Source organism: Mauremys mutica, chromosome 7 (genome assembly GCF_020497125.1).
Source record: "Mauremys mutica isolate MM-2020 ecotype Southern chromosome 7, ASM2049712v1, whole genome shotgun sequence".
Taxonomy (NCBI): domain Eukaryota; kingdom Metazoa; phylum Chordata; order Testudines; family Geoemydidae; genus Mauremys; species Mauremys mutica.
Window position 1 is genome coordinate 80,768,913 of NC_059078.1, and position 27,397 is coordinate 80,796,309.

The 27,397-nt window shown below is 41.1% G+C and overlaps 1 protein-coding gene across 2 annotated transcripts in view; it reads right to left on the reverse strand.

The window, feature by feature from the left end:
* RHOBTB1 (Rho related BTB domain containing 1) overlaps nt 1–27,397 on the reverse strand; it is an 80,228-nt gene that overhangs the window by 16,610 nt on the left and 36,221 nt on the right. For both annotated transcript variants that reach the window (XM_045024239.1, XM_045024238.1), the window contains exons 3-6: nt 21,724–21,925; nt 21,249–21,352; nt 2,836–3,021; nt 238–1,211 (exon numbers count right to left, since the gene is read on the reverse strand). In XM_045024239.1, the coding sequence (XP_044880174.1) occupies nt 238–1,211; nt 2,836–3,021; nt 21,249–21,352; nt 21,724–21,915 (1,456 nt within the window). In that variant the 5' untranslated portion in view covers nt 21,916–21,925. The remainder of the gene's footprint in view (nt 1–237; nt 1,212–2,835; nt 3,022–21,248; nt 21,353–21,723; nt 21,926–27,397) is intronic.

Sequence of the window (27,397 nt, forward strand, 5' to 3'; positions counted from 1 at the left end):
GAGCTCAGCACTTTTGAGAATCTGGCCCCTTATTTAACAGCCTAAATGTGGATTTTAGGAGCCTAACTTTAGGTTCCCATTGTTGAAAATGTTGGCCTTCAGTTATATAGTAAACTTTGGGCCCATTGCCCTTCTCACACTGACTTAAGTAAGGAATAACTATTGAAGCAGGTGGCATAACACTGGCATAAGTGAGAGGAGAATTGTGGCCTTTTCTATGAAAGTTTATTTACTCACCAGAAAATGTACCTTTGCAAAGACACTCTTTTATCCGGTTAGCTTTCCTGACATGAAAGGCTTTAGTAATCTCTTGATTCATAAAGGCTTCTTTATTCATAATATTTTCCACCATCATCCGCAAGTCAAATACTTCCAAGATTTCAGCAATCTGTGCTAATCTTGTCAGATCTTTTTCACTTTCATCCAGTTGCCCAGCATACAGAAATTGTAAAACAGTTTTAAAAGGCCCAGGCTGAACAGAGGAATCCATCTTGACCACAGTTACAGGACATTTCCTATTAGATACAGGGTTGATTTGTATTTCCTTATGCATACTAACAAACCCTTTACCCAAGGAGGACAAAGCTCTCCTTGTAGAACTAGTTTCTTCAGTTTCAAGTTCTAGCATCTTTAAAGTCCCATCTGTTTCTGGTGTTGGAAGTTTGGCATCAAAAGTTTTTAAATTTGCTTCATCACTGTCATCATCTGTTTCAAGATGACTTGTTCTAGACAGGAAGTCCCTACTGGTCTTATCTGTACTACACTGTATTTCACTGAAGTCTGGAGATTCTTCACATTCCATTAAAAAAAGGTCATAAAACTTAGAAGAGGAGGTAGCTAGGTAAATCTTGTGAGCAAAAATGTGATTCTGCTCCTGAAGAACAAACATAACATCTGCACACAATGGATTGTCTAACAAATATCCAGCCTCATTCATACTGGTTACAGGACACTCTGGGATTTTAATAACTGGAGGAGGTGCCTTTGGAGGTAGGAATGGAGCCTGAAGTAAAGGTTTTTGGACCTTCTTTAAATGTGATTTCCAGAACTGCAGGTGTCTCCTGGATATCAGTGCAGCTCTGATTGCATTATCAAAAACATCCTTAATTCCAAACTGGTCAAATACACTAGTTTCATAATATGGTATTCCAAGCTCCTTGGCAACCTCTCTGCCTCTTTCTGGTGGTAAAATATCTCCCCTTTTTATAGGCCTAGGATTAAAATAAAATACAATTAAAACAAAAACAACAAAAAACAAAAATTCACACACAAAGCAGGGCTGTCATTAACCACATTCCAGAAAATCAAGAGCACAAATAAGAACATGTATTATCCATATTATTCAGTTCATAAAAATAAAAATGGTAGCTGGCATGGCTCATGAAGACCCTTGAAAATCTGCAACCATTGTACTAGACACTTCAAAAATATTACCTAATAGATAGTCTAGTAAGAAAGTTTATATTTGGTAGATACTTTGTAATATAACCCTATTACTTAAATATAGGTAGGTGTTATTTCACAATATGAAGCAAGCCTTCAAATACCATTCACATTTATCTGAATTTAAAAAGCTGGCAGCCTGCTAAAATAATAGCTGAACATGGACATTCTGAAGAGCCAGGCCCACCACACTGCCAAAACCAGCAGCATCAGCATATACGTTGACTGCCTGAGAATTGGCAGGGCAGCTACAGGAAAGGTGGAAAGGGAAAAAGAGAAGAAAGCTGGGCTTGGGTCTGCTTGGCCTGGCCACATCCCCTTTCCCCAGACCCAGCATACAATACTAGCAGGTTACTCCCATTCCTGTGGGGGCACATGGGGCAGGAGTGAACTGGACCACTCGAATGACCCAGTGGCTCTTTCCCTCTTGGGATAAGAGCCTTCTCCTCTTGCCAGCTAATGTAGTTAATTAGTCCCATAATTCAAGCAGTAAAAGTCTGTGCTAAAGGTTCAGGGTTCAAATCCTGTTGATGATGGACTGGTGATGGAGGCTGTTATACTTTTTTTAAAAAAAAATCATTTAAAAAACCAAAATATTAGGAAATAATATTGCAGATATGAAGAGGATATTGTTTAGATTGGACAGTCAAGCATTTGAAAGTTAGGGAATGCCAGGATTTACAGCTGCTCACGAAACCTTAATTCAGACTCCCATGCATTATGGGACACTCTTTAAGTTACATGATCATATAGTATTTTTTCTACAGGTCCCGAAAATAATTCAACACACAGATTGGATGCGCAAAAGGGAGAGAATTAAAGTAGTAAGGGCAACAGTAGATATGTATGTTCCTAACTTTTGCATGCTTGACTTTGCAATATAAATGACTTTCTTTTAATGTGTTTTTTTTTCTATGTAAAATATATACCCACTTTGCTCTGTGCCGTGCTGTAGGGTTACATTTTCAAAAACCAAACTAACCCCCAAATACCAAAGTTATGGTGTATCTGGCTAAAGTGGCAATTGGCAGGAATAATACATTATGGCATGATGCATATGCGTTTGCCACTGGGATTTATGTAAGATCTCTGCTGCTCACTATTTAAATATTACTGTAATGCCCAGATGGCTTAACCAATATCAGGCCCTACTATACTAGGCACTGTAGAAAATGCATTGTCAAACAGCATTTCACTAATTAAGAGCTTACAGTATGAACAGACCAGGGAACAGACAGGATGTGAAACAGTGTTATTTATCCTCATTTTATAAGATGGGAAACTAAGGCAAACAGACAATACTGGGTGATAATATAATTTCTTTTCAGAATAATAGTATATTTGATTAAAACCCAGAACCTTTTAAAATGTTAATTTAAAAAAAAACTTTACCTTGCTAAAGGCCGTCTCGCTCGATTAACAGCTTCAAGATCAGCGTAACGAAGATCCAGTTGGCAGCCAACCAAAATAACAGGTGTGCGAGGACAGAAGTGCTTGATTTCTTGATACCACATTGTTTTCACATGATTCAAGGAATTAGGATTAGCAATTGAAAAACACAGAACAACTACATCAGACCTAAAACGAAATCAAGAGAAGAAAACAAAATATATATATACACACACACACACGTAATCAAAATTAATCTCTCCATTGCAGCTTCATGTATTTTCATTAATCCTCACTGACACTGCTCAACCACACTTTCAAAAACACACTAAGTCCCTGATATTAGAATACATCTTATTCATCAGAAGGTTTATAAAAGCTACACAGTCCAACACAACACAACATATCAGACATAGAAAGCTTCTTCATTCCAGATTCAATGTAAGTTATGTACAAGCAGAGTGTTGGTCTATTCTGTAGACGTTTACAGTAGCTAGAGTTTGCTATTCTCTATTTTGACTCTGCGGGATTGTCATCACCTCCAAACACATTTCTGGTCACTGACACCAAAATTTCATATTATCAGGTCATTGTCACCCTAAGAGCATCCCAATGCCAGTTGGCACACTGTGGTCATGATATATACCCAAAAGCTGGCATGTAATATATCACTAGAAAACTAATAACTCACTGATCTTTAATTTTCTTGCGTGATGTATGTATGGTAAACTCACAAAGGACTTCACGGATATGTGCTGGAAATATGTTCTTAACATGTATTTGGCAACCAGTGCCTAAGCCATGCCTGTTCCAGACAAAGAAATGTTGCTCCACCTGCTTGAATGTGTCTCCAATGTAAATTATGCAAGGTATGACCAAAAACAAAGAAAAGCACATTTACATGCAAGGTAAACAAAGCCACCAGGAGAGTAAGTGGGGAAATGTGACCACTTAACAATCTTGATTGGGCGATGGAGACTGCATCCCAAGGAAGCCTTCCTGCCTCTTGAAGCAGGATCAGCAAACTTTGACAGATATAAGCAGAGAGAAGAAAAAGCCATTTTTCTAAAGAGACAAAGGAACCAAGCACTTTGAGCTTTGTGAAGGGTCCAGCCACGTTGGAAAAGAGACTGGGTGAAAAACACTTTGTACAACAGACTCTAATCTGTTAAATCATGCTGTGAGAGCATGCTGCTGGTGTCAAGCTCTGAAACAAAGCTGCACAGCATAGAGGCATCAGAGGTACAGGGCACAGCCCCTTACTGGCATGGGTGGCAAGTTTGTAGAAATTTTGGTGGTGCCCAGAACCTGCTCCCAACCTGCCTAAGGCTCTGGGAGGAGGTCTGGGGTGCAGGTCCTGGGCTGGGGATTAGAGTGCAGGAGGGGTGCACGGTGCAGGCTCTGGGATGGAGTTTGGGTGCTGGGTGCAGGCTCCGGCCTGGGGCAGGGGGTGGGTGAGGGATGCAGGCTCTGGGATGGAGTTTGTGGGTGGGAGGGGGTGCAGGCTTTGGGAGGGAGTTTGGGGATAGGAGGGGGTGCAGGAGTGAGGGCTGTCGGGCTGAGGGGTTTGGGGCGTGGAGGAGGATCAGGGCTGGGGCAGAGGATTAGGGTGCGGGAGGATGAGGGCTCTGGCTGGGGATGAGGGGTTCATGATGCAGTGGGCTCAGGGCTGGGGCAGAGGATTAGGGTGCGGGGGGATGAGGTCTGGGAATGAGGGGTTTGAGGCGTTGGAGAGGCTCAGGGCTAGGGTGGAAGGGAAGGGTAAGGGCAGCCTGCCCTGCCATTAGCGGCTGGGGGCACTAGGACCCTGGGGCAGCAGACAGCAGTTGCTGCTGGGAGCTGCTCCGCGTAGGAATGTGCTACCCGGGCAGCACAAGCAGGCACGAGAGAGGCGTGTGCTGCTTTCTTCCACGCAGGGACGCGGCGGGGCGCAGGGGAAAGACCCAGCTCCAAATATTGGTGAAGCAGAGCCCCCAGCCCTGAATATTGCTGGAGCTCAGGCACCACAAAAGAATATAACCCACCGCCTATGCTTACTGGTCTGGGTTGAACCCCAAAGCATCACCTAGCAGTTCAGTAAAAATGTGAAAGGCTTCAGGATAGCCAAATGAGCACACCGGTCACATTCCCGAAACTGTAATGAAGAAATACATTTATGGTTGTGTGGAGTGACGGCAAGACAGTACCTCCAAGATCTTTAATAAAGTCTTCAAAATTGTAACTGATGAAGAATTTCCAGCACTGACCATTTCTTTAATATGGACAAAATACCTCTCACCCCAAAAACAATATTATGAAACAGATAAAAAAAAAACAAAAAATAACAGTGTAGGGAAACAAACAAACAACTAAAATGAGATTCTGATAAAAATCACTATTTGTAGCTATCAGGAAAAAATATTTTATCATAAGAGATCGTCACAGTGTGTGTGTATGGGTCTGTGCGTATGCAGTTGTAAGGATCAAGATAATTTTTTGTAGCAAACAATTCTATACAACTGTTTCATTTCATGTACCATTCTTCTCTCAAAAAATAGGAGACCAACTCAGGAAAACACGTAAAGCACAATTTTAAGCATGTGCTTAAGGGTTTTCCTGAATTGGGCCTAAATCATTGTTCGTTATTTGAGAGACTGCTATTAGAAACTGGCTCCCAGCTCTTTGTCCCTCAGCTGACAGATGCTTGGAGCATCATGAATGTAATATAAATTGCATACTCCTCTTAGGAAAAGGAAAGTGCTGACTAGTAGCTTTAAGAAGAATTGAGAGAAAGGGGACTTATTTTTTTAAAAACAAGAGTTATCCCTAAAGAGTCATCAACAGAATAGTCAGCAGCTAAACTCAGCAATAAGCTGCCCATCTCATTTCTATTAAACTTTAATTTAGCACAAATTTATTGTGTATGCAGTTTGTGTAATGAATAGATAAAGCAAGACATGTGAATCTCAACATTGGCCTTTTAAATCATTAATGAAACTGTTCAGTACTGCTGCTTTCTACATTTCATTGAGGACACATATCTAGCAAGACTTACAGTTTCTAAAAATAGCCACATGCAATGCAGATACTGCTGAGAGCTTACATTTAATACAAGAGAAGTGCTCTTGCTCTGAATTTATACCTTATATAAACTACAGCACATCCATAATATCTAAAGAAAAGGCACTTTACATTTAAAAAAAAAAGTTATCAGTTAAACAAAGAGGGGTAGGTAGCATATACACTAACTTTTCATATGCTTTTGGGCGCTTGCTCCAAATTCAGATGGTCTCAAGTGCAATAAGTTTGACAGAGCCAACCCAGACCCTAGTGGGCATTTGTCCAGGTCACAAAACCATCACACAGTTTGGCAGTTGACAAAAATAGTAAGGTGAAGTGATGGGGGCTGAGGAACTTTGACAAAGTGAGAGGAAGGCAGAAAAGTGGTTAGTGTGTACTCATGAAGTACCTGGCTTAATCTCTGCTATTACAGTGCTCATTTTATATTATTGTTTTTTATTCCAAATATTTGCACTGTAAAAATGATAAAAGAAATAGTATTTTTCAATTCACCTCATACAAGTACTGTAGCGCAATCTCTTTATTGTGTAAGTGCAACTTACAAATGTAGATTTTTTTTTGTTACATAACTGCACTCAAAAACAAAACAATGTAAACTTTAGAGCCTACAAGTCCACTCAGTCCTACTTCTTGTTCAGACAATTGCTAAACCAAAAAAATTTGTTTACATTTATGGGAGATAATGCTGCCTGCTTCTTATTTACAATGTCACTTGAAAGTGAGAAGAGTCTTCACATGGCATATTTGTAGCCGGTGTTGCAAGGCATTTATGTGCCAGTTATGCTAAACGTTCATATGCCCCTTCATGCTTCAGCCACCATTCCAGAGGACATGCTTCCATGCTGATGATGCTCGTTAAAAAAAATAACGCATTAATTAAATGTATGACTGAACTCCCTGGGGGAGAACTGTACGTCTCCTACTCTCTTTTGCTCACATTCTGAGATATTTTTCATGTTATAGTAGGTCTTGGATGATGATCCAGCACGTTGTTCATTTTAAGAACACTTTCACTGCAGGTTTGACAAAACACAAAGAAGGTACCAATGTGAGATTTCTAAAGATAGTTATAGCACTCGACCCAGGGTTTAAGAATCTCAATTGCCTTCCAAAATCTGAGAGGGACGAGGTGTGGAGCATGCTTCCAGAAGTCTTAAAAGAGCAACACTCCGATGCGGAAACTACAGAATCCAAACCACCAAAAGAGAAAATCAACCTTCTGCTGGTGACATCTGACTCAGATGATGAAAATGAACATGTGTCAGTCTGCACTGCTTTGGATTGCTATTGAGCAGAAACCGTCATCAGCATGGATGCATTTCCCCTGGAATGGTGGTTGAAATATGAAGGGACATATGAATCTTTAGCGCATCTGACATATAAATATCTTGCAATGTGGCTACAACAGTGCCATGTGAATGCCTGTTCTCACTTTCAGGTGAAATTGTAAACAAGAAGCGGGCAGCTTTCTCTCCTGAAAATGTAAACAAACTTGTTTGTCTGAGTGATTGACTGACCAAGAAGTAGGACTGAGTGGACTTGTAGGCTCTAAAGTTTTACACTGTTTTGTTTTTGAGTGTAGTTATTTTTTGTACATAATTCTACATTTGTAAGTTCAACTTCCATGATAAAGAGATTGCACTACAGTACTTATTAGGTGAACTGAAAAATACAATTTCTTTTGTTTCTTTTTTATAGTGCAAATATTGTAATAAAATAATATAAAGTGAGCACTGTACACCTAGTATTCTGTGTTGTAGTTGAAATCAATATATTTAAAAATGTAGAAAACACAAAAATATTTAAATAAATTGTATGCGATTATTAATCGCACAATTAATCTTTTAAAATCACTGGACAGCCCTAGAGGTTACCAATTAAAACTTAATATATAGCTGGATGAACCATCCAAGTAGTACAAGCATAATGTTGAGGTGTGGGGGAAGTTGGTTCCTTCAACTATATCAGTATGATACTATGTTTGTTGAGAATTATGGGATCTAACATTTTCTGTTGTATTCCTAGTGGAGTGAAAAAAAGAGCATGAAGGAAAATACATATGTTATAGATTTATTCTTTATATTGCCTTACGGGCTAGCGTCACCAAGACTGGGTCCCTTTTGTGCTTGGTGCTGTGCAAACACATAGTAAGAACCAGTCCTTGTTATAAAGAGCTTAAAAGCTAAATAGACAAGATAGATAAAGGACGGGAACAGAAACAGAGGCACAAGAGAGTTGCTCACGCCACAGGTGGTAGAGCTGGGAATAGGATCCAGGTGTGCTGGCTCCCAAGTAGACAGACAAATCTTGCTTACCATACTCAAATAAAAGCAGCTTCACTGAAGTCAGTGAGTAAGGCTGGGAGGATTTCGATCACCAAAATAGATATGTGGGGGTAAAATGCAGGGAAGAAGAATTGTCAACACAAGCAGAACATTGTTTGGGCACTTATTTTAACTGGGGTAACTTTTCTTGTAACATAGGGACTACACAAATTTACTCCTTTATTTATCCACTGAAGTACAACAGTCAGCTTAATTTTTGTTAATTAAAAGGGAAACTGGTTGAAAGCATGCATTAACAGCCCCAAACATTAAAACCACCCAAGACAATTAAAATGAAAAAAAAAAACATTTCCAAAGAGAAGTTAGATTTTATGTGGTTTGTTTACTTTGGCATCACTCTCAGCTTGGACAAAGAAAAAGGAGTAGTCAGTTCCACTTTTATTTACAATCAAGTTTTATTCTACTTTCTATTGATGCCACAGTGTGTGGATTTTAAACATTGTAGGTGAAATTTTATTTAAGAAAAATAAGGGGAAAAATCTTTCCACTTTAAGAATAATCGATAGAAGCTTTTCTATTGGCTCTAGCATTAGAGGCTAGTTTAGAACTTCTATTATGGAGCATTCTTCAAAGTGCATCATAAAATTTAGCTGGGTAAATAATATACAGATTTTTGTCAGCTACTAATGATGGTGTATAATTACACTTATTACATATACTGAGATTCAGTGGCAAAGACCACAGGATACAAAGTTAAGTGATGCCACTGACTCAAAGATGAAATCCTTATTTTCTGGTGCTGTGGATGTATCAAAAGTTAGATATAAATTATTAATAAAAACCAAAACTATATTAAATATGGATCTGAAATCCTCATCTGCCTTATGGTTTGGAATGTCTCAACCATATTAAATATTAACCCAAACTATCCACACTGGCTATGGGTGGCACTAATAATTGCAAAATAACTGACATACTATGGTTGAAGGAAGGATTTTGCACCTCCAAAAGAGGCAAAACAGCTTATTTTCCCCCACTCAGGCTGTTGGACAGGAGAGAATGGAACATAAATCTGAAAATTTTGATAGATGGAAATTATGAACATTTCTTTCAGATTGAGATCCAGCTACCATTACCCACATACATGCCACCTCTTCACTGGATGACTGCAAGGCATGCTACATGAGGGAACACATTAACATTTTCTCTTTCTTTCCAATCCCTCAGTCTGAAATATCCTAATTTGTTGATCATCAGGGTATGCTGAAAGGCCCATCTACTTCCCCAGACTTTGGGGTGGGGTGGGGCATGCTAAGAACTATATGCGGATTAGACAGGTTGCTGTTTAGGTTTGATTTCATCGTGTTAGTTACTTTCTGGTTTTTAGGTGAGGGCTACTGATTTATTTTTTAAAGTTACTGTACTTTTAATTGTGTCAGAGGCAACTAGAGCTCTGGATAGGAGCTTTTCAAATACTGGCTATGAAATGAGAAAAATAATTTTTAAGAGCAAAATGGGCATGTCGTAGCCTGTCTTTCTGACCCTAACCACAATCATGGACACACAAGATGTTGCTATGGACAAAGAATATACCTACTGAACATTTAAAATACAAAATCCACTAATTTACATGGTTATTATATCAGTGTGCGTAGTGACACAAGCACAGTATTCTTTCTGGAGAACAATTTGCTCTTTCTAGAATGTAAAGAAGTTTTTCCTTCTACAATCAAACAGGTCCCCCAGCTATAAAATATTGTTATAGCTCCAGATGGTGCTGTTACACAGTCTTACAAGTTGTTCTCAGCATGCAAGCCTTGTTCAGTCTTAGGGCAGATCTACAGTTCAAGCTGGGAGTGTGATTTCCAGTTCAGGGAGACATACTCGTGCTAGCCCTCATTCAGCTAGTGCGATAAAAATAGAGTGTGTCTGCAGCAGTGTGAGGGCTAGCCTCCTCAAGTAGGTACCTAGAGTCTCAGACTGGCACACACTCAGGGCACCTAGCTCCTCCTGTTGTTTGTGCTGCCACTTCTAGCTGCATTTTTAGCTTGCTACCTGCTTCAAGTGCAGGACTATCCTTAAAAGAAACACTGTACTGTTAGTTCTGTGATGCGCATTATTCAGGGGGAGCTACTGCAAGTAGAAGAGCTTCCTCTCTGCATTAATCTAACTAGAGTCCATCCCTGAGGCAGAGCTGCCTCTGTAAAACTGGGCATTATTTTTGGGACTCAGATTTTTTAAAGATGCATTTGCTTGCATGCCGCCATTTGTGACCACCTCTGTTCATGAACTGGCATAACAAGTTGTACTAAAATATACCTGGACTTCCTGTCACTGATTTCTCTTCCAAAGGGAAACCAACTTGCAAGGCCCAGACATCTGCTATGCCTTGGCACAGAGGCAACAATATCCCCACTTGAGGCAGAATTTCAAGAAAACAGAGACATTCAATAACTTGTCATTAGACACACTGCATGGAGACTTGGTGAAAGGGCGAAAACTGTACATGACTCTCAACTGCAGGGTCTGGCCCCGTAGGCCAGACCTTTCCCAATGTTTGTAGATGCTTTGATTTGGGTTGATTTCTGCCTAAAAGACCGGCTGAATTTTGAAATGTACCTGTTGTAGAAATTAAAAGAAAAACATGTTGAAGTAGTTCTGCTTCATCGCTTCAGAATCTAATTTATGGTCTCAAGACATTTTGGGGGAAAGTAAATGAAAGTGGTACATGCAAGACTTGTTCACCAGGTGATTTAGGCCCAAGCAAGGGGGTTTTGTATTGCTCTCTAGTCACCTGCCAGCCAACCAAAAAGAAATATTGATGGGTTTAGAAGGGAGTCCTTTCAAGCAGAGGGCAGAGCTGTGATGCAGGAAAGGGGCAGAGCACCTGCAAGGCAGTAAAACAAGGAGGATTTGCCCGAGAAAAAGTCCTGCCTCTGTGGTACTCACTGATCTGGAAATCAATACTGACATCCCACAGGTGAAAAAAAAAGAGAAAAAGTCTAGCACTACTGTCCTGTTATCTTCTTTCCTTTTAGAAGGACAAGCCAAAAATTCCAATTGTTTTTAGACGGCTAATAAAGAGATCCAAAAGCCAAATTTGACAGAAAAATTTTATGGGTAGATGAACTAAATCAGAAATATTTCAGTTTAGCACAAAGTTATTGTAGCCACAGCAAATGTTTTTTTAGAATACATTTGACAAAAAGTTCAGGTAATTTCCCTCCTTTTATTTTTTTAATTTAATTATTTGTTTTTAATTTCCCTACTTCTGGGCTTTCCCTGCAAGCAGAAACAGAAACACCAGGTTACAGTGAGGGAGGATGTTCAGAATCTAGTTTTGTGAAACAGAGAATTCTGAGTAATTTCAGACAAACATTCACATTCCTTAGAATTTATCTAAACTACTGAACCCTTTGAAGTCCACTCATCATCAATAGTTTTCCTTCCATTCCCTGGATAATTTTTGTGCTATATATAAAAACATTATCACAAACTCCCCCCTCAGCTTTACCACATCCTTTGAAACCTGCATCTCAGCTGCAATTCTTCTGGCTGAGGAGGGACTGGAGGAGAATTAGCCACGTAACACTTAACCATCTGAAAGGAACTATTCTTAATTCAAATTAAGTCTTTCCCTCAGCCTGGATTGAGCACACTAGCTCTACAAGACTCCCAAGCCTTGTCAGTTCATTCAGGCACTGAAAGACTGAATCCAAGCATTAAACCCAAGATCTCCTTTGTGGCAGCATAAAACACCACTGCTATCAACTCAACTATGTAAAAGAAATTTTCATTCAGTTATAAGACATCTTTCATGCATGCATCTCACAGAGCTGAAAAAAAATGCAGATACATATAAGCAAGGCAGAGTTTTAAGTGGATTCAGAGTTTAGTAAATGCAATAGCAGCCTTCGTATGAGATGGAAAGGAATAAGTGACAAGTAAGAATAAGTAATGACCAGAAGATGAATGACCTGTATGCACAGAGACAACAGATGGAAGGCCTGATGAACTAAAATGCAAGGAGTGCCCTGACATGTGAAGAACTAAAGGTTTCCAGGTAAGGCAGGGCAAGACCATGCAGTGCCTTACACGTGAGCAGGAGAATCAATTAATTCTATACTTTACCGATAGCAGTGAAGCTTCTTAAGTACAGGTGTTTATGTGCGAAACTGTCAAAATACCCTGAAATATATTCAGATTTTGTGGTGAGTAGCATGCAGACCTATTTCTAAAAATTCTGTAACTTAAGGTTTAGTACAAAACACCACCAACAAAAGAGTATCCATTATAATTTTTAAAAAGATAGTTATCACATATTTCAAGACTATGTTTAAAAAGCGGAAAAAGCTTTTTTGCTCATTCCTTACCAACTATGAACACCACTTCAGAAATTACATGTTTTAAGCCTTTTCAATGTTTCTTCTGATGTACTCATGGTGCATATAGAGAGAACCAGAGATGACTGAGGTATCATAAAAATATCTCATTTCCCACTGTAAAAGTCTGGAGATCTATTCTCCCTGCAGGATAAATAACCAACCAGATACAGCACTAATGGCAACTGGAAAGTTGTCTGGAACAAAATATCAAGGCAAAGCTATTTTTTAAAGTTTAAATAGACTGCTTACGTAGTCATGGTATATGGTTAATTTTACTTCTGACTCTAAGAATTAGGTTTACTCATTATTACATCTTAGTCATTTACATAAGGACGAGATCATCTTAGCACCAAACACAGGGCACAGAAATGAACCAATTCATCTGCAAACTGCTTTAACTTTTCTCTTGGGCTGAATTCTACAGCCCTGAATTGAGTAAAACTCCTACTGAAGTCAGTGGGCATTTTGCACAATTCAGCTCCACAGAACTTGGCTCAATCTGTCTTTCTTTTTAAGGAACACAGAGCTTGTGTGTTTCGTTTCTAATTCACAAACAGAGATGCTGTGCTAAATATAATTCCATAGAGTATGGGTGCTTTGACACTAAAGAATATTTACAGGTTCTGTACACCATGCAGAAAGAAAAATTGGGCCTTCTGTTTCCACACAGAATGAAAAGATGAGGAACCAAGAACAAACGGCAATCAGGAAGACAGTGGTTTCAGCTCTTGCTGCATCAGACCATCTGACCAACTTAGAGCAAACTCCAAAACTCAGGATGTGGTGGGAAGAGTCTGGTAAGTAATCAGATAATGTTTGTTTAAATGTGTATTGTAATTGGATGGCCTGTTCACTTTAAACTGTAATGGGGCATAAAGCCTGGGACAGCCAGCCCTGTTCCATGACACATCCCCTTTAAGGAAACAAGTGTTGGAAAGAACAACAGACAACCCTGGAAATGGAGCCAGGTGTTGGTCTGAGAACTACTTCCCGAACATGATAAAAACCAGCAGCTGGAGAACTCCCAAAAGAAGACAGGGCAGACAGCCTGGAGAATGAGCACTTTCAGACTAATTTTGTTACCATTTGCAAGCAGTTGATTCATGGATAGAGACAATATTTCAAAAAAGTTTCTCTCTAGATTTAATAGACTTTAATCAAATGCACAGGAGGAAGAGTAACAGAAAGACTCAGCAATAAATACACCAAAAAAAACCCAAGTCCACAAGCAGTGATCCACAATAAACAAAATATTCATTTTTCAAGAGATGAAGAAGAGATTAAATGTCAAATCATTTGAAGCAACAGTATTAAGAAAGGGAAAAGAACATTTTAAGATAGGGTCTGAAATGATGAGGAAAGTCAGGGAAGCAAAGAGAAATGGGAGTTCCAAACATTTGAGAGTACAACAGAGTAAAGCATGATTGTTGTAAATGGTAACAGAGTAACGAATCACACAGCTAGTCACAGGAAGCTAGGAAGATTGTGAGAAGACAAAGGGGCCAGGATGTTAGAGATTAAAGGGAATAATGACTGGCTTAGGCACAATCACTAAATGTAAGAGTGTGATTTTTACAGAGGTATATAGGAAGCCAGTAAAAACGAAATTGGGGAAGACCTGAAAAGCAAAGCAAAGCAAAATTAGATGAATTTAGTGGTAAGAAACCCTCGTGTGACTGTATCACAGAACTTTATCTTTCTTCATTAATGAAAAATCTGATTATTGTTGGCAATAGCCCAGACAGCTTTATGAATTATTTATGATAGCTGAAGCCATGACATTTCAAATGGTACACTGGTATCAAACAGCAATGGACAAGGGCACTCAGACTGAGGTGGATAGTTGTGTCCATATATATTTCTACTACCCTACATACCTATGATGAAATCTAGACTCAGAATCTTGGAGTCTTAGATGTCTAGTTGGTTCAACAGATCCTAATACTGCATCTTATCAATTCAGAAATACTTGTGGTGGCCAAAATCATCTCTGATGTCCCTTCTCTGGTTTAGCATATTCAAAAGATTTTTTTCCTCTGTCATAAATGAAAGTTTTTAGAATAAACTGCCTTTAAGAGAGAGCAAGAATGGAGGAGAATTATGTAATAGCATAAACAAAGAAGGGGGTGTGTGTGTGTGTATGTATATAAACATTTTCCCTGCAGTCAAAGAAGCCCTGCACTACTGCAACAGAGCCTCTCTATTCTAGCTATGTTATACAGACATCAAGATAAGCCACATCATACCCTACTGATATTCATTTGGCACCAGGTCTTTTAAGAGGAGGAAGAATTGCTGATCCCTAATAGCAATTCCATAACAGATTTTCATAAAAATTCATTACTTACTGTAAGATAAGACACAGGTGTAATGTGGGGAGGACAAATAACTGGACTTCACCAATTTGAATGGTCTAGGTATTCAAACATTTCAGGAGAGAAGTTGAGAGCTTCCAATTTTAATACATGTGATGACAGAAAAGACTTGAATGGGTGTGTCCTTGTATGTACACACACAATATTAGACACAAAGACATAATGAAAAATAAAATTAGATTTCAGAAGTTCATTTGAATGTCATCACCACTAAACTTGATCTGCCTGCTCTGCAATCTTCCTTGGGTCCAAACTGAGCCCAATTAAAATAGTACAAAAAAGCATGACTGTCTCAAATGTTAAACACTTCTCCGTATGTCTCCTCCAAGACTACCTGATGAAGAACTTAAATGGCCTGTAAAACACAGCCCTCTATATTTGGGTGTTTTTAGTTTTTAAAATAGATTAGCGTAGAAGGGGAAGTTCACCAATTTTGTTGGCTGTCATCACATCTTAACACCATATGGTGATACTGCGCAGCATCAGTTGTGGTAAAAAGACATAGCAAGAGGAAGAGAATGGGGACAAGAGATTAAATAGATCTGAAAGTAGTTTATGTCCCCAGTAGCAGGCCCGTTGCCAGACAAGCAAAAGAGTATCTGCCTGTGTGAAGCATTTACTGCTGTGGAGACGGTCCCCAATTCCTCTAAAAAGACATATTTATACCCATATGCAGTGTACTCGTAGCCGTGTTGGTCCCAGGATATTAGAGAGACAAGGTCTGTGAAGTAATATCTTTTATTGTTCCAACTTCTGTTGGTGAGAGAGACAAGCTTTAAGAGCTCTGTGTGGCACAAAACCTTCTCTCTCTCTCACCAACAGAAGTTGGTTCAATAAAAGATATTACCTCACCCACCTTGTCTCTCACATTTATACTTGATCAGAAGGAGAATCTGTACTGATGCAGAAATAAATATAGCTGGTCTGAGGTGCAGGAAGAGGCCTTAGCTCAGAGAATCTGAGAAATCTTTATGCAACATCCTGCATTCTGAGAAGTTTTAAGACATTTTAAAACATACAGTAGAGTTTTAAGCAAAGTATCAATTTGTGCATCTGTCTTTCTTCCCCCATGAAAGGTGAGGGTATCCCTCTTCCACCTTCCTCTGGGGGGATAAGGAGCCAGAAGGAAGGATGTGAGCCAGAGCTTCCTTCAAAGGAGGTGAAAGATATGAACTCCCAGCTGGGTCACCCACTCTTCTCATGTGCTACTGCTCTGTTTACAGCTGGGAAGGCAGAGGGCCCCAGAAGCAACTCAGCCAGTCACCAGGTCTTGCTCACCTCACCAGCCAAGGTGGAGGGGATGCTGTAAGAGAGTAGTACGTATTAAAACAAGGAAATTGAGAGGATGCTGAGTCCTCCATCTCCTAGAAGCAGAGGCAACGGAGCTGCTCTCCCTTTGACTTTAAGCATGGATGGGATATAATAGAGCAGGGGTGGGCAACCTATGGCACATGTGCCGAAGGCGGCACGCGAGCTGATTTTCAGTGGCACTCACACTGCCCGGATCCTGGCCACCGGTCCGGGGGGCTCTGCATTTTAATTTAATTTTAAATGAAGTTTCTTAAACATTTTGAAAACCTTATTTACTTTACATACAACAATCATTTAGTTCTGTATTATAGACTTATAGAAAGAAATGAAATAGAAAAGAAATAATTGGAGATATACCAATCTCCTAGAACTGGAAGGGACCTTGAAAAGGTCATCAAGTCCAGCCCCCTGCCTTCACTAACAGGACCAATTTTTGCCCCAGATCCCTAAATGGCCCCCTCAAGGATTGAACTCACAACCCTGGGTTTAAGCAGGCCAATGCTCAAACCACTGAGCTATCCCTCCCCCCTTCTAAAAACATTAAAATGTATTAAGGGAACGCAAAACCTTAAATTAGAGTGAATAAATGAAGACTCGGCACACCACTTCTGAAAGGTTGCTGACCCCTGTAATAGAGGGCACTGATCAAACTAAAACACACTGAACCAACACTTTGTGAAGGTGTTGAAGTGGTTATGGCAGGAACCTTGGCTGACTGCATGGGAGTGAAAAATTGTGGGTCCCTCAGAGCTAAAGAGATTGGCAAAAATAAGAGAAATGTTGGTGACGAATTCATCTGCCAAGGAATGCAGACTGACAATGCCAAGGAGATATGTTTCTATGAATTCAATGATGTTGAACTTAGTGGTAAAGGGAATCTTAATCACCTAAGAGTTGAGTGAATGTGCTCCTATGACTGACTACATACCAGACTTGGAAGACTGATGAAATCAGGTCACAGAAGAAGCAATATTGTCAACATATGTTAAAAAGGCCCTGTCAGCAGCCTTGTAATGGCCCATCCACATGTTCATAAATAAGAGGTGTGGGAAAAGCTGATTTCCAACCATATGGTTTGAACAGATTTTGTTTGGTCTAGAACTTATACTTAAGTTTCATTAAATAAATTATCATGGTTGAACTAGTTTATAGACCACGTATTCATATGAAAGTAAGTATCTGACACATGGAATTAACTCCTTGCAGATGTGCATGCACACACGCGCTTTAGTGTTGTTTACATCAAATAACTGCAAGAAATTAATTGAATTTTAGTCAAATATGTTGCTCTCTCACTTAAAAAAAAAATCTGGCAAACCAATTCTTTTTCCATTTTCACTTCCAGCACTAGGAGATCTTGATATTCTTATTTAAAACTAGACTAGATAAAATGCTATAGAGTTGTGAATGATGCCAAATTAAAAATAGTGTAAATTACTTTAATGTTATGCCTACATAAAATGAGTTGGGTTATGTTTTAGGGACATTTGTACATGGTGGCAGCTTGAGCTTTAGCCATTTCTCCCATCTAGGCTGCAATCTTGGGTGACTGTACAGTACTGAGACAGAATCGTTGCTGGATGAAAAGGTGACATAGATCTGGATATCAGAGTACTACTTATACCTCAGACCATACCATTTTACCATTTCTTCACTGGATTTTGCATAAAACTGAATCCTTCAGGACAATTTGAATTGACGAGTATTCATCACCACAAACTGGAACCTACTTGAAATGAAAGAACAGAACCACTCCAGAGCAAAACCACCTATCCGGAGTTAAGAAAAAATGAACATTCTAGAAATCTTTCCAACCAAGTTTTGTTCTCAGTCTTTTTTTTTTAATCTTTCTGTCAGTTTCCCTTTCCCCCTCCCAATGTCCTGTATGATTTTGATCTGTAATTAAACAACTTGCAGTAAAATACAGGCTAGGATTGATACTCTGCCCCCACCACCTTTAAAAAAAAAAATCAAAGCATCAATTGTTCCATCTTGTTACTCATCTCAATGAAAAATGAAGAAGCAGGAAGAAATCCTACCAAGATAAATCCTATCACCTGTTCATCATGTCACCTGCAACATAAACCTATTTATATATAATTCTGCAAAATTAATGGAGCAGTCTTCCCCAAAGAGAGGCAGATACATTGGTAACTTACTAGCTCTTGTTATGCCACAGTTAGGACAATTAAAGGTCTTGGCTGACAGACTCAGACCTCTCCATGCACCATGAGCATAACAGGATCTACTTTGCATAAAACAACAACAATTTTGAAGGGTATTTGAAGGGACATCTCATTAAACAATCTTCCAGGCAGAGAAGACTGGACACCTGTAGGTTTAGCCTTGAGTGTTCTGGCACTAGCCAGCTTTTCACTGTTCTGCAAGATTTGACTTAATTATGAGAACACACTTCAAAGTACAGAAGATAATTTGAAAACAAATTCTGTAAATGTATATAAGCAATAAACCCACCTGCAATTTATAAAGGCTCCTAGTTGTAAAAAAATGTTAAAAGAAACGTTATAAATATGTTAACACTGTATTAAATCATTTTAGAACAGAATAGAATTGAACAGGGTAACCAGAGCCTGCTAGTATAAAATTTGACCAATGAAATTCCATTAATAAAATGGATTCCAAATGGTTTCCTCAAGATACACTAGCTTTGCTACTACATACAGATGCATTAAGAGACTTGGCAGAAGGAAAGCTACTGCCAGCATGATTGGTTTCTAAGGCCTTGTCTACACTAGAGGGAAAAGTCGATATAAGCTACGCAATTTGAGTTACGTGAATAGCGTAACTCAAGTCGACGTAGCTCAGATCTACTTACCACGGGTCCATATTATGCGATGTCCACGGGAAACGCTCTCTCATCTACTCCCCTTACTCTTCTCGATCTGGTGGAGTACAGGAGTCGATGGGAGAGTGATCTGCGGTTGATTTAGTGGGTCTTTACCAGACCCGCTAAACCAACCGCTAATGCATTGATCACCACGCATCGATCCCCCGGTAAGCGTAGACAAGCCCTAAAACAGTTTCTTTCTGAGCTAAACTCTTTTTAGCAAACCTTGTTCCCATGTGTCTCACATGACGGACCCAATCCTGCAAACATATGTGAGAATCACTTTACTCATGTAACTAGTCCCACTGAACTCAAGGTACTGAAGTTCCTTTATGTGTGAAAGATTAGAAGTTAAGTATGCGGTTTTCCCATGCTCCCATTCACTGAGTAAATGTTGGATCAAAGTTCAGAAAATGCCTGATTTTGTTCTCCTACTCTCTATTAATCTGTTCAGTGACAGAGTGTCTGCTACAGAATATCACGTTGGTACTTCAGGGAGGAAGAGTAAGAGGAAATGCAAGGTACAACCACATTTACAAAGTCAGGCTTCACAAAGTTTTAAATATTAAAATAAAAATTGTTTACACCTGAAACCTTCATAAGCACTTGAATGAGTTTGGAAACTAAGGTCAGTTTTCTCTTAAATCAATAACTTTTTCCATACATAAAACGTGCACCTTATGTAATCAAGACATGCTGTACTTTAGGTCCTGATTCAGCAGAGCACTTAAACACATGTTTAAGTACTTTGTTGAAATGGGAACTCAATTGTCTTTCAAAAATCACCCTACTGGCCAAAGGACAACGTCTCTGCAATAGAAAGCACTTTTTACTACATAGCTCTTCATAAAACAATCCTTTATGACGACACAGGATATAAAGAAGGATTTACACACATAAAACTATAAACTTGCCTATGGAGTTTTACAATGTGAACATTTCAAGAGATGTTACCATTACTGGATTCAGCTGATAGACCATCTTGTTATGGCGAGCTTTAGAGAGAGACAGAGACCAGAGTAGGCTAACTCCCTCTGAAGTTACTCATTTTATCTAGCACTGATTCACACAACTCTGGCTTCTCTATACTTCAGGTGCATTGAAAATGGAGCCACAAAGAAAGAACTATTTACAGACATTAAGTGCAAAACTGGGCAGATACTATACATATAACATTTTTAACTGGAGAAAAGAGGTCTGTTGAAAAATATCAGCTGAAATAAGATAGGAGCAGATGTGACAGGAAACGAAAAAAGTTTCAGAAGGAAAAGAAATACTGACATTTCGTGTAAAAAATAAGACCTTATTTGTGTGTCAGTCATAAAAAAAGTTTGACATTCATTTTTAATTTTATGTGCCTGAATTTCAGGTAGCTGATTCACATTATGATATACTGAATTTCCTGCTGCTCAGCAGCGCTTCTGTTTGCATTGATAAAGGGCCAGATCCAACTCCCCCTGAATTAAATGGAAAGACTGTCACTGACGTTAGAATTAAGCCATATTCTATTAGGCCTATTGCTAAATTCTCAACATTTACAAGATTAATGTGTCAATGAAAACTCTGTGTAGACTTTGGTATTCATGTAAGAGAACCCTTCCCTTCCCTTTTGTTTTAATTAAGAAAACAGGAAAAGAGACTCTTATCTTTTAGTAATTTGGGATTTAGATCAGGTCCTACGAGAATGACCCACCCAACTCAGCAGATCACCCTCTTATTATAGTTTTGTGTGTGTGTGTGTGTGTGCGCGTGCGTGTGTATTTTGCAACACAGGAGATTATGTTTTCCCAACACATCTGTTTGTTAGCTCAGTAATAAGTGAATTGATTACCCTTCATGATGTTTACTCAAGCTAGGAAAACTGGCGTTCATTTTTATAAAACCACAGCCTCATTTTTGTGTACGCTCTTTATAGTCTGAAATATTACAATATTTGTGAGCAGGGCTTAACATTTTCTTCAAATAAATGTAGAATGTAAAACTGTGTATGTGTATCTTTTTAATCCTTACAGTTGATATCCTCCTTATAATAGGCAGAAATATGAATACCTTTGATTGTTATAAGACCTCATGTTTCAAAATTCAGAGCCGCAAATTTCTCTCTGCTAAATATTACTGCAGCTATTTAAAAGCTAAACTTGGCTCATTTTACCTTCCATAAGCAAAACGTCTGTCTTTGTGATGGTCGCCAAAAGTATCCCAGAGTCTGAGAGAAACGCTCACTTCATCAACAACATCCCGGGAGCGTTCAAGTACCTAAAACAGAATAGACATTATATTTTCCTCTCTCAATTAAAAATCTCACTACAGACAAAATTGCTACTCTCCTTGTAAAAAAGAAATGATGCCATGCTACACCAAATTAGCAGAGTGTTAAATTTTATAATATGTAAGCACAATATCAGTATTTTAAATATATTCTTATCACAAAATATTCAGAACATAGTTGTGGGGCTTAGAGAAAAAGTGGATGCCTTGCATGTTAGATGGTAGCTGCCTTAGGGTTTTTGTAAATACATTTTATTTTTGAGTTGCCCATTACCACATCTTGACCATTAAAGAGCTGATCAATAACAATACAAACTTATTGTGTGCACTACACATTTAATAAACTGGAAAATCCTTACCTCTTGGCAGACACGGTACTGATCAATTGCCCAGACGGTCGGTACGTGAGTTGCCAGCAGCTGATACTGTGTCAAAGTGGTATTGCATGCCCTTGCACAAATTAAGCGAGTCTTCCCCACTGCATTATCACCAACCACCACACATTTTATGGTTTCAACGTTGGGTCTTTCGTAGTCCATGTCAGTGTCCATTTATCAAAAACTGCAACACAACAGTTACATTTGTTTTCTAATATCACAGAAGTTGTGTTATTTACAATCAGATCCTTCCACTTGCTAAAGACAAGAATGAAGACTTACGACAAAGCTTATGCAAGTTGTACTAAAGTTGATGAACAGTTCCTTTATATCCCACACACAGTTACTGAAACAGTTTTGACCTTGAATGGTTTATTCCAGTTAGCATGTTATTATCTCCTTGTTTTTCTGTAAACACAAACCTGCTTGCTGTAGATAAATATTTGTGAAGCTAGGTCTGCCTGCAAAAACTTATGTCTCACTAACTACTTTTTATGTTGAGAAGCGGAGGAGACTAGACATCAGTGGGTTTAACATTAGGAATTCTGGCATAAACCTGTTTTTGTACTACAAGTTTTGCCTCGCATTTTGTCCTTTCGAGTTTTGGATTATGAGAGTCAACCTAAAAAGACAAGTTCTAACTATATTCTTAAGTACATAAAGCATGGTGAAAACGGAATCACCTAGATATATACACAATATAAATTACAAATATCTTACTTGAAAGATAACAGAAGAGCTCTGATTTTCTGCACCCCATAATTTATACTGATCTAATTCAACTAAGGCCTTGTCTACACTACAAGACTATTTCGAATCAACTTAGTTCGAATTTGTGGATTCGACCTTATGAAGTCGAATTTGTGTATCCATACTAAATACACTAATTCGAATTTCTGAGTCCACATTCACGGGGCCAGCGTCGACTTTGGAAGCGGTGCACTGTGGGAAGCTATCCCACAGTTCCCGCAGTCCCCACTGCCCATTGGAATGCTGGGTAGAGCCCCCAATGCCTGCTGGGGGGAGAAATGTGTCGAGGGTGGTTTTGGGTAAGTGTCGTCATTGAACTGTCAATCACAACCTCCCTCCCTCCCTCCTTGAAAGCGCCTGCGGGCAATCTGTTCGTGCACTTTTCTGGTCAGTGACAGCGCGGACGCCACAGCACTGCAAGCACGGAGCCCGCTGCGATCATCGCCGTTTTCTCCTCCTCGCACTTTATCGTCCACCTCTTCCACAGTCAGCTGATGAGAAATTGGGCTACTTTTCAATGGTGCTGCAAGCACTGGGGGACCATAGGGGACGTTTTACAAACATCAACGTCGGGTGGCCGGGCAAGGTTCATGATGCGTGTGTTTTCAGGAACTGTGGGCTGCTCAGACGCCTGCAGGAAGGTAGTTTCTTCCCGGACCACGAAATAACTGTTGTGGATGTGCAGATGCCTATAGTCATCCTCGGGGACCCAGCCTGCCCGCTAATGCACTTGCTCATGAAGCCCTATACAGGCGCCTGGGACAGCGACAAGGAACTCTTCAAATACCAGCGAGCAGCGTGACCTGTGACTGTTCAGTTTCTTTACAGAGAAGCTGAACCTGCCCGTTTCTTTACCCAGTTACTGTTGACTCTCCTCTTCGGTTACATACCCCGTTCACCCCGTTACCCCCACTTCCAGCACACATGTAAAAATAAAATACATGTCCCATTATTACTTAAAGGTTTCTTTATTCATGACTTTTCGTGAAAGGGTTGAAACTGGGACGCAGGCTGTGCTGGGTAGGGTGTGCGGTGATGTAAAGACCGCCTCTAAACTCAAGGAATGACAGGCTCCTGCTCCTAGAGCGGTCCGCAGTGCCGGAATGCTTCTTTCAACGGAGCCTGCCATCCCTCTTTATGGAATTCTGTGTGCGGGCGGATATGTGACCTTGTGGTGGAGGAGGACGGATACAGATTCCTCAGCTGCGTGACTCAGCGGTCCAGGACAAGGACCGCTGTATAAGATCTGTAACCGCCCTCCCCCGCTGCAAAGTCACATCTCCCCCGCCCACACAGATCCTGGAAACCACCTCCCATACCGACCAGGGTGCCTACTGACTGCACCGTGTGTGTGACCCGCTGCTGATCCTGCCCCCGTGTCTGTACCCTGGGAAAGGTGACTGTCCTATGCAATTAACCACCCCCTTCCCCACGCCCCCCATTCAAACACAGTCTTCTTTGAAAAAACATAACGGAAACAGTAATTAACAGCAAAGCATTTTTATTAATTAAGTAGACAGTTAGGGGATGGGACTGGGATTGGGACTACTGTGAGTCTGGAAGTGAAGGACTTCGGCAAATGTAGGGTATGAGAGCTTTTGGGTACTTGAGCACTGTGCTGTGGTGCAGTGACAGTATTCACATCCCCGGCCGCCCCTCCTCCTGATTATTTTCGGTGAGGGGGGTATGGGACTTTGTGGCGGGGGAGTGCGGTTGCAGATACACTGCAGGGTGTCTCTGTCCTCCTGCGGTCCTGCAGAACATCCACAAGGCGCCTGAGCGTGTCCGTTTGCTCCCTCACTAGTCCAAGCATTGTTTCAGTCGCCTGCTTGTCTTCCTCACGCCACCTCTCCTCCCGTTCGCTGTGTGAGCGCTGGCACAGAGAGACGGTCTCCCTCCACTGGCTCTGCTGGTCCGCCTCTGCTAGGTAGCAGCCCATACGTTCCTCGAACATCTTGTCCCTTGTCTTTTTCTTTCGCCGCCTAATCTTTGCCAGCCTCTGCGAGGGGGATGCTGTGGCAGGTCTGGAGACAGTGGAAGCTGTGAGATGGGAAACAGGGAGTGAATTCCTTGCAAAGATACATTTTTGCGAACAATTAACTGAGTCTAGGCTGTCTCTGTGAATTCTGGGTTGAGACCCCTGTGCCTGCTGGGGCACAAATCATTTTCGCGGTGGATTCTGGGTAAATGTCGCCAGTCATTCCTTCCTCCGGGAAAGCAACGGCAGACAATCATTTCAAGCCCGTTTTCCCAGATTTGCCCTGGCATACGCCATAGCGTGGCAACCATGGACACTGTTTTGCCTTTTGTGTATGTCACCGTATGTGTACTAGATGCCGCTGACAGAGGCGGGCCAGCAGCGCTACACAGCAGCATGCTTTTGCTTTTGCATGACAGCAGAGATGGTTACCAGCCATATTGTACCATCTACCATACCATAAATTGGTAATAAGATGGTAATAAGATGGGCATGGTTACCTGTCCTTTTGCACTGCCCCATTTGGTGCTGTCATAAGTGCCCCTGGCCGAGCAGCCAGGGGCGCAAAAGCAAAAATTGGGAATGACTCCCTGAGTCAATCCCTCCTTTTTGGTATCTAATAATAGAATCAGTCCTGCCTAGATTATGGGCAACTGTACTAGAGAACCACTGTATCATAGAACCAGAGAGCACAGCTGCTCTGTGTCCGATCCTGCATAAATTATGAGCTGTATGCTATAATACATTATAGCTGTATGCTATAATAGCACAGGGGGTGCTCCTGCAACAACACCACCTGTTCATTCCGTTCTTACCCCAGCCTTCCTGGGCTACCATACCATTGTCCCCCCACTTGTGTGATGAAGTAATAAAGAATGCAGGAATAAGACACAGTGACTTGTTTGTGAGAAATGAGTGGAAGGAAGCCTCCAGCTGCAATGATAGTCCAGGCAGGACATTAAGGAGTGTGGATGAAGGAGCCCATCATCCCTTTGCTAGTCCAGGGGCAATTGAATCTTTTATTTACAATGAAGGGTGGGGGCTGATGGAGCTCAGCCCCCTGTTGCAATGATGAGGACGGTTACCAGCCATATTGCACCATCTGCCATCAAAAATTAGGGACAGGCGCCCTTGATCGACCTTACTGATGCTAGTCGGCATGGTTACCAGCCCTTTTGCACTGCCCCATGTGCCAATAGGCTGATGATGAGGACGGATTTCCATCTTTCTGTACCATCAGCCATCCATAGCGTGGGGGGAGCAAGGATGTTGGTGTTGAGTGCTGCACCATCGCGTTTATCTGCAGCATTCAGTAAAGATAGGGTGACATGTAAAAGAGTCAACAGAGGATTGTTTTCACTTCTGGTGGTGGGTGGGGTGTGTGCGCAAATTGCCGAACTATGCCCTGACCCACCGCAGACACTGTGTTTGACCCTAGAAGCATTTGGAGCTCATCCAAGAATGCAAATACTTTTTGGAGACAGCAGGAACTGTGGGATACCTTGCGTCCTCATTCCCCCCTCCCTCCATGAGCGTCCATTATATTCTTTGGCTTTCCGTTACGCTCGTCACGCAGCTGCGTGCTGAGTCTGTGCTATGTCGTCTGTCCGTAGATTTTTTAAAAATACTTTGGACCAGGCGTAAAATTACAGTAATTACCCTAATTAGATGCAGGAGTCTCCGAGCGAGATCACCCTGAGGAGGGTCACTGAAGGAGATAGAGAGCGCATGCTGCGTGAAAGCTAGCACGAACCAGGGCCCGATGCAGCCGTGCTCGGGGAGGCAGTGCTCCCTGAGTACCTCATGAAAGCCTTGCGCGGAAAACTGTGCTACCACGGAGCACCCAATAAGGCAGCTCTCCCCAGGAACCTCCTGCTGATGCTTTTCGATTAACGCAAGGAGAGCTTCGTGGAGATCTCCAAGGATGATTTCTGTTCTATCCCCATATCTAGAGAGACCTCCTTTTCACACAGTTAAGATTCCTGTTATATTAAGAATAAAAGTTAACATGGTTAAAGCACTTACCGACTGCTCCTTCCCCTGATTCAGGGTCCGGGTTAATGGCCGGGGAGGGTTGTTGGGGGATCTCCGTGACGGTGATGAATAGATCCTGGCTGTCGGGAAAACCAGCGTTGTAAGCGCTCTCGCCTGCCTCGTCCTCCACAAACCCTTCCTCATCTTCCCCGTCCGCGAACATCACCGAGGAACTGGCCGTCGACACTGTCCCATCGTCAGAGTCCACGGTCACTGGTGGGGCAGTGATGGCAGGCTCCGTAGCGTCCGTTTGCCGCTTTTATTTTTTGGTAGCCTTGTCTGGGGTCCTTGATTTTCACGCGGCGCTGCGTTGCATCCCGCCTGTATCCTCTGTCTCTCATGGCTTTGGAGACCTTCTCGTAGGTCTTCGCATTCCCTGTTTTGGAGCGCAGCTCCGAAAGCACAGACTCCTCGCCCCACACACCGATCAGATCGAAGAGTTCCCAGTCAGTCTATGCTGGGTCCCTCTTTCTATTCACAGATAACATGAACTCCTCTGCTGGAGAGCTCTGCATCGTTGCAGGTGCTGCGGAGCTCGCCCCGACGTCCAGCCAGGACGTCAGATTCAAAGTGCCCAGACAGGAAAATGAATTCAAATTTTCCCGGGTCATTTCCTGTGTGGCTGGTCAGAGAATCCAAGCTCGGACTGCTGTCCAGAGCGTCAACAGAGTGGTGCACTGTGGGATAGCTCCCAGAGCTACTAAGTTCGATTTGCATCCACACCTAGCCTAATTCGAGCTAGCCATGTCGAATTTAGCGTTACTCCACCTGTCGGGGTGGAGTACCAAATTCGAACTAAAGAGCCCTCTAGTTCGAATTAAATGGCTTCCTGGTGTGGACGGTTGAGCGGTTAGTTCGAATTAACGCTGCTAAATTCGAATTAAAGTCCTAGTG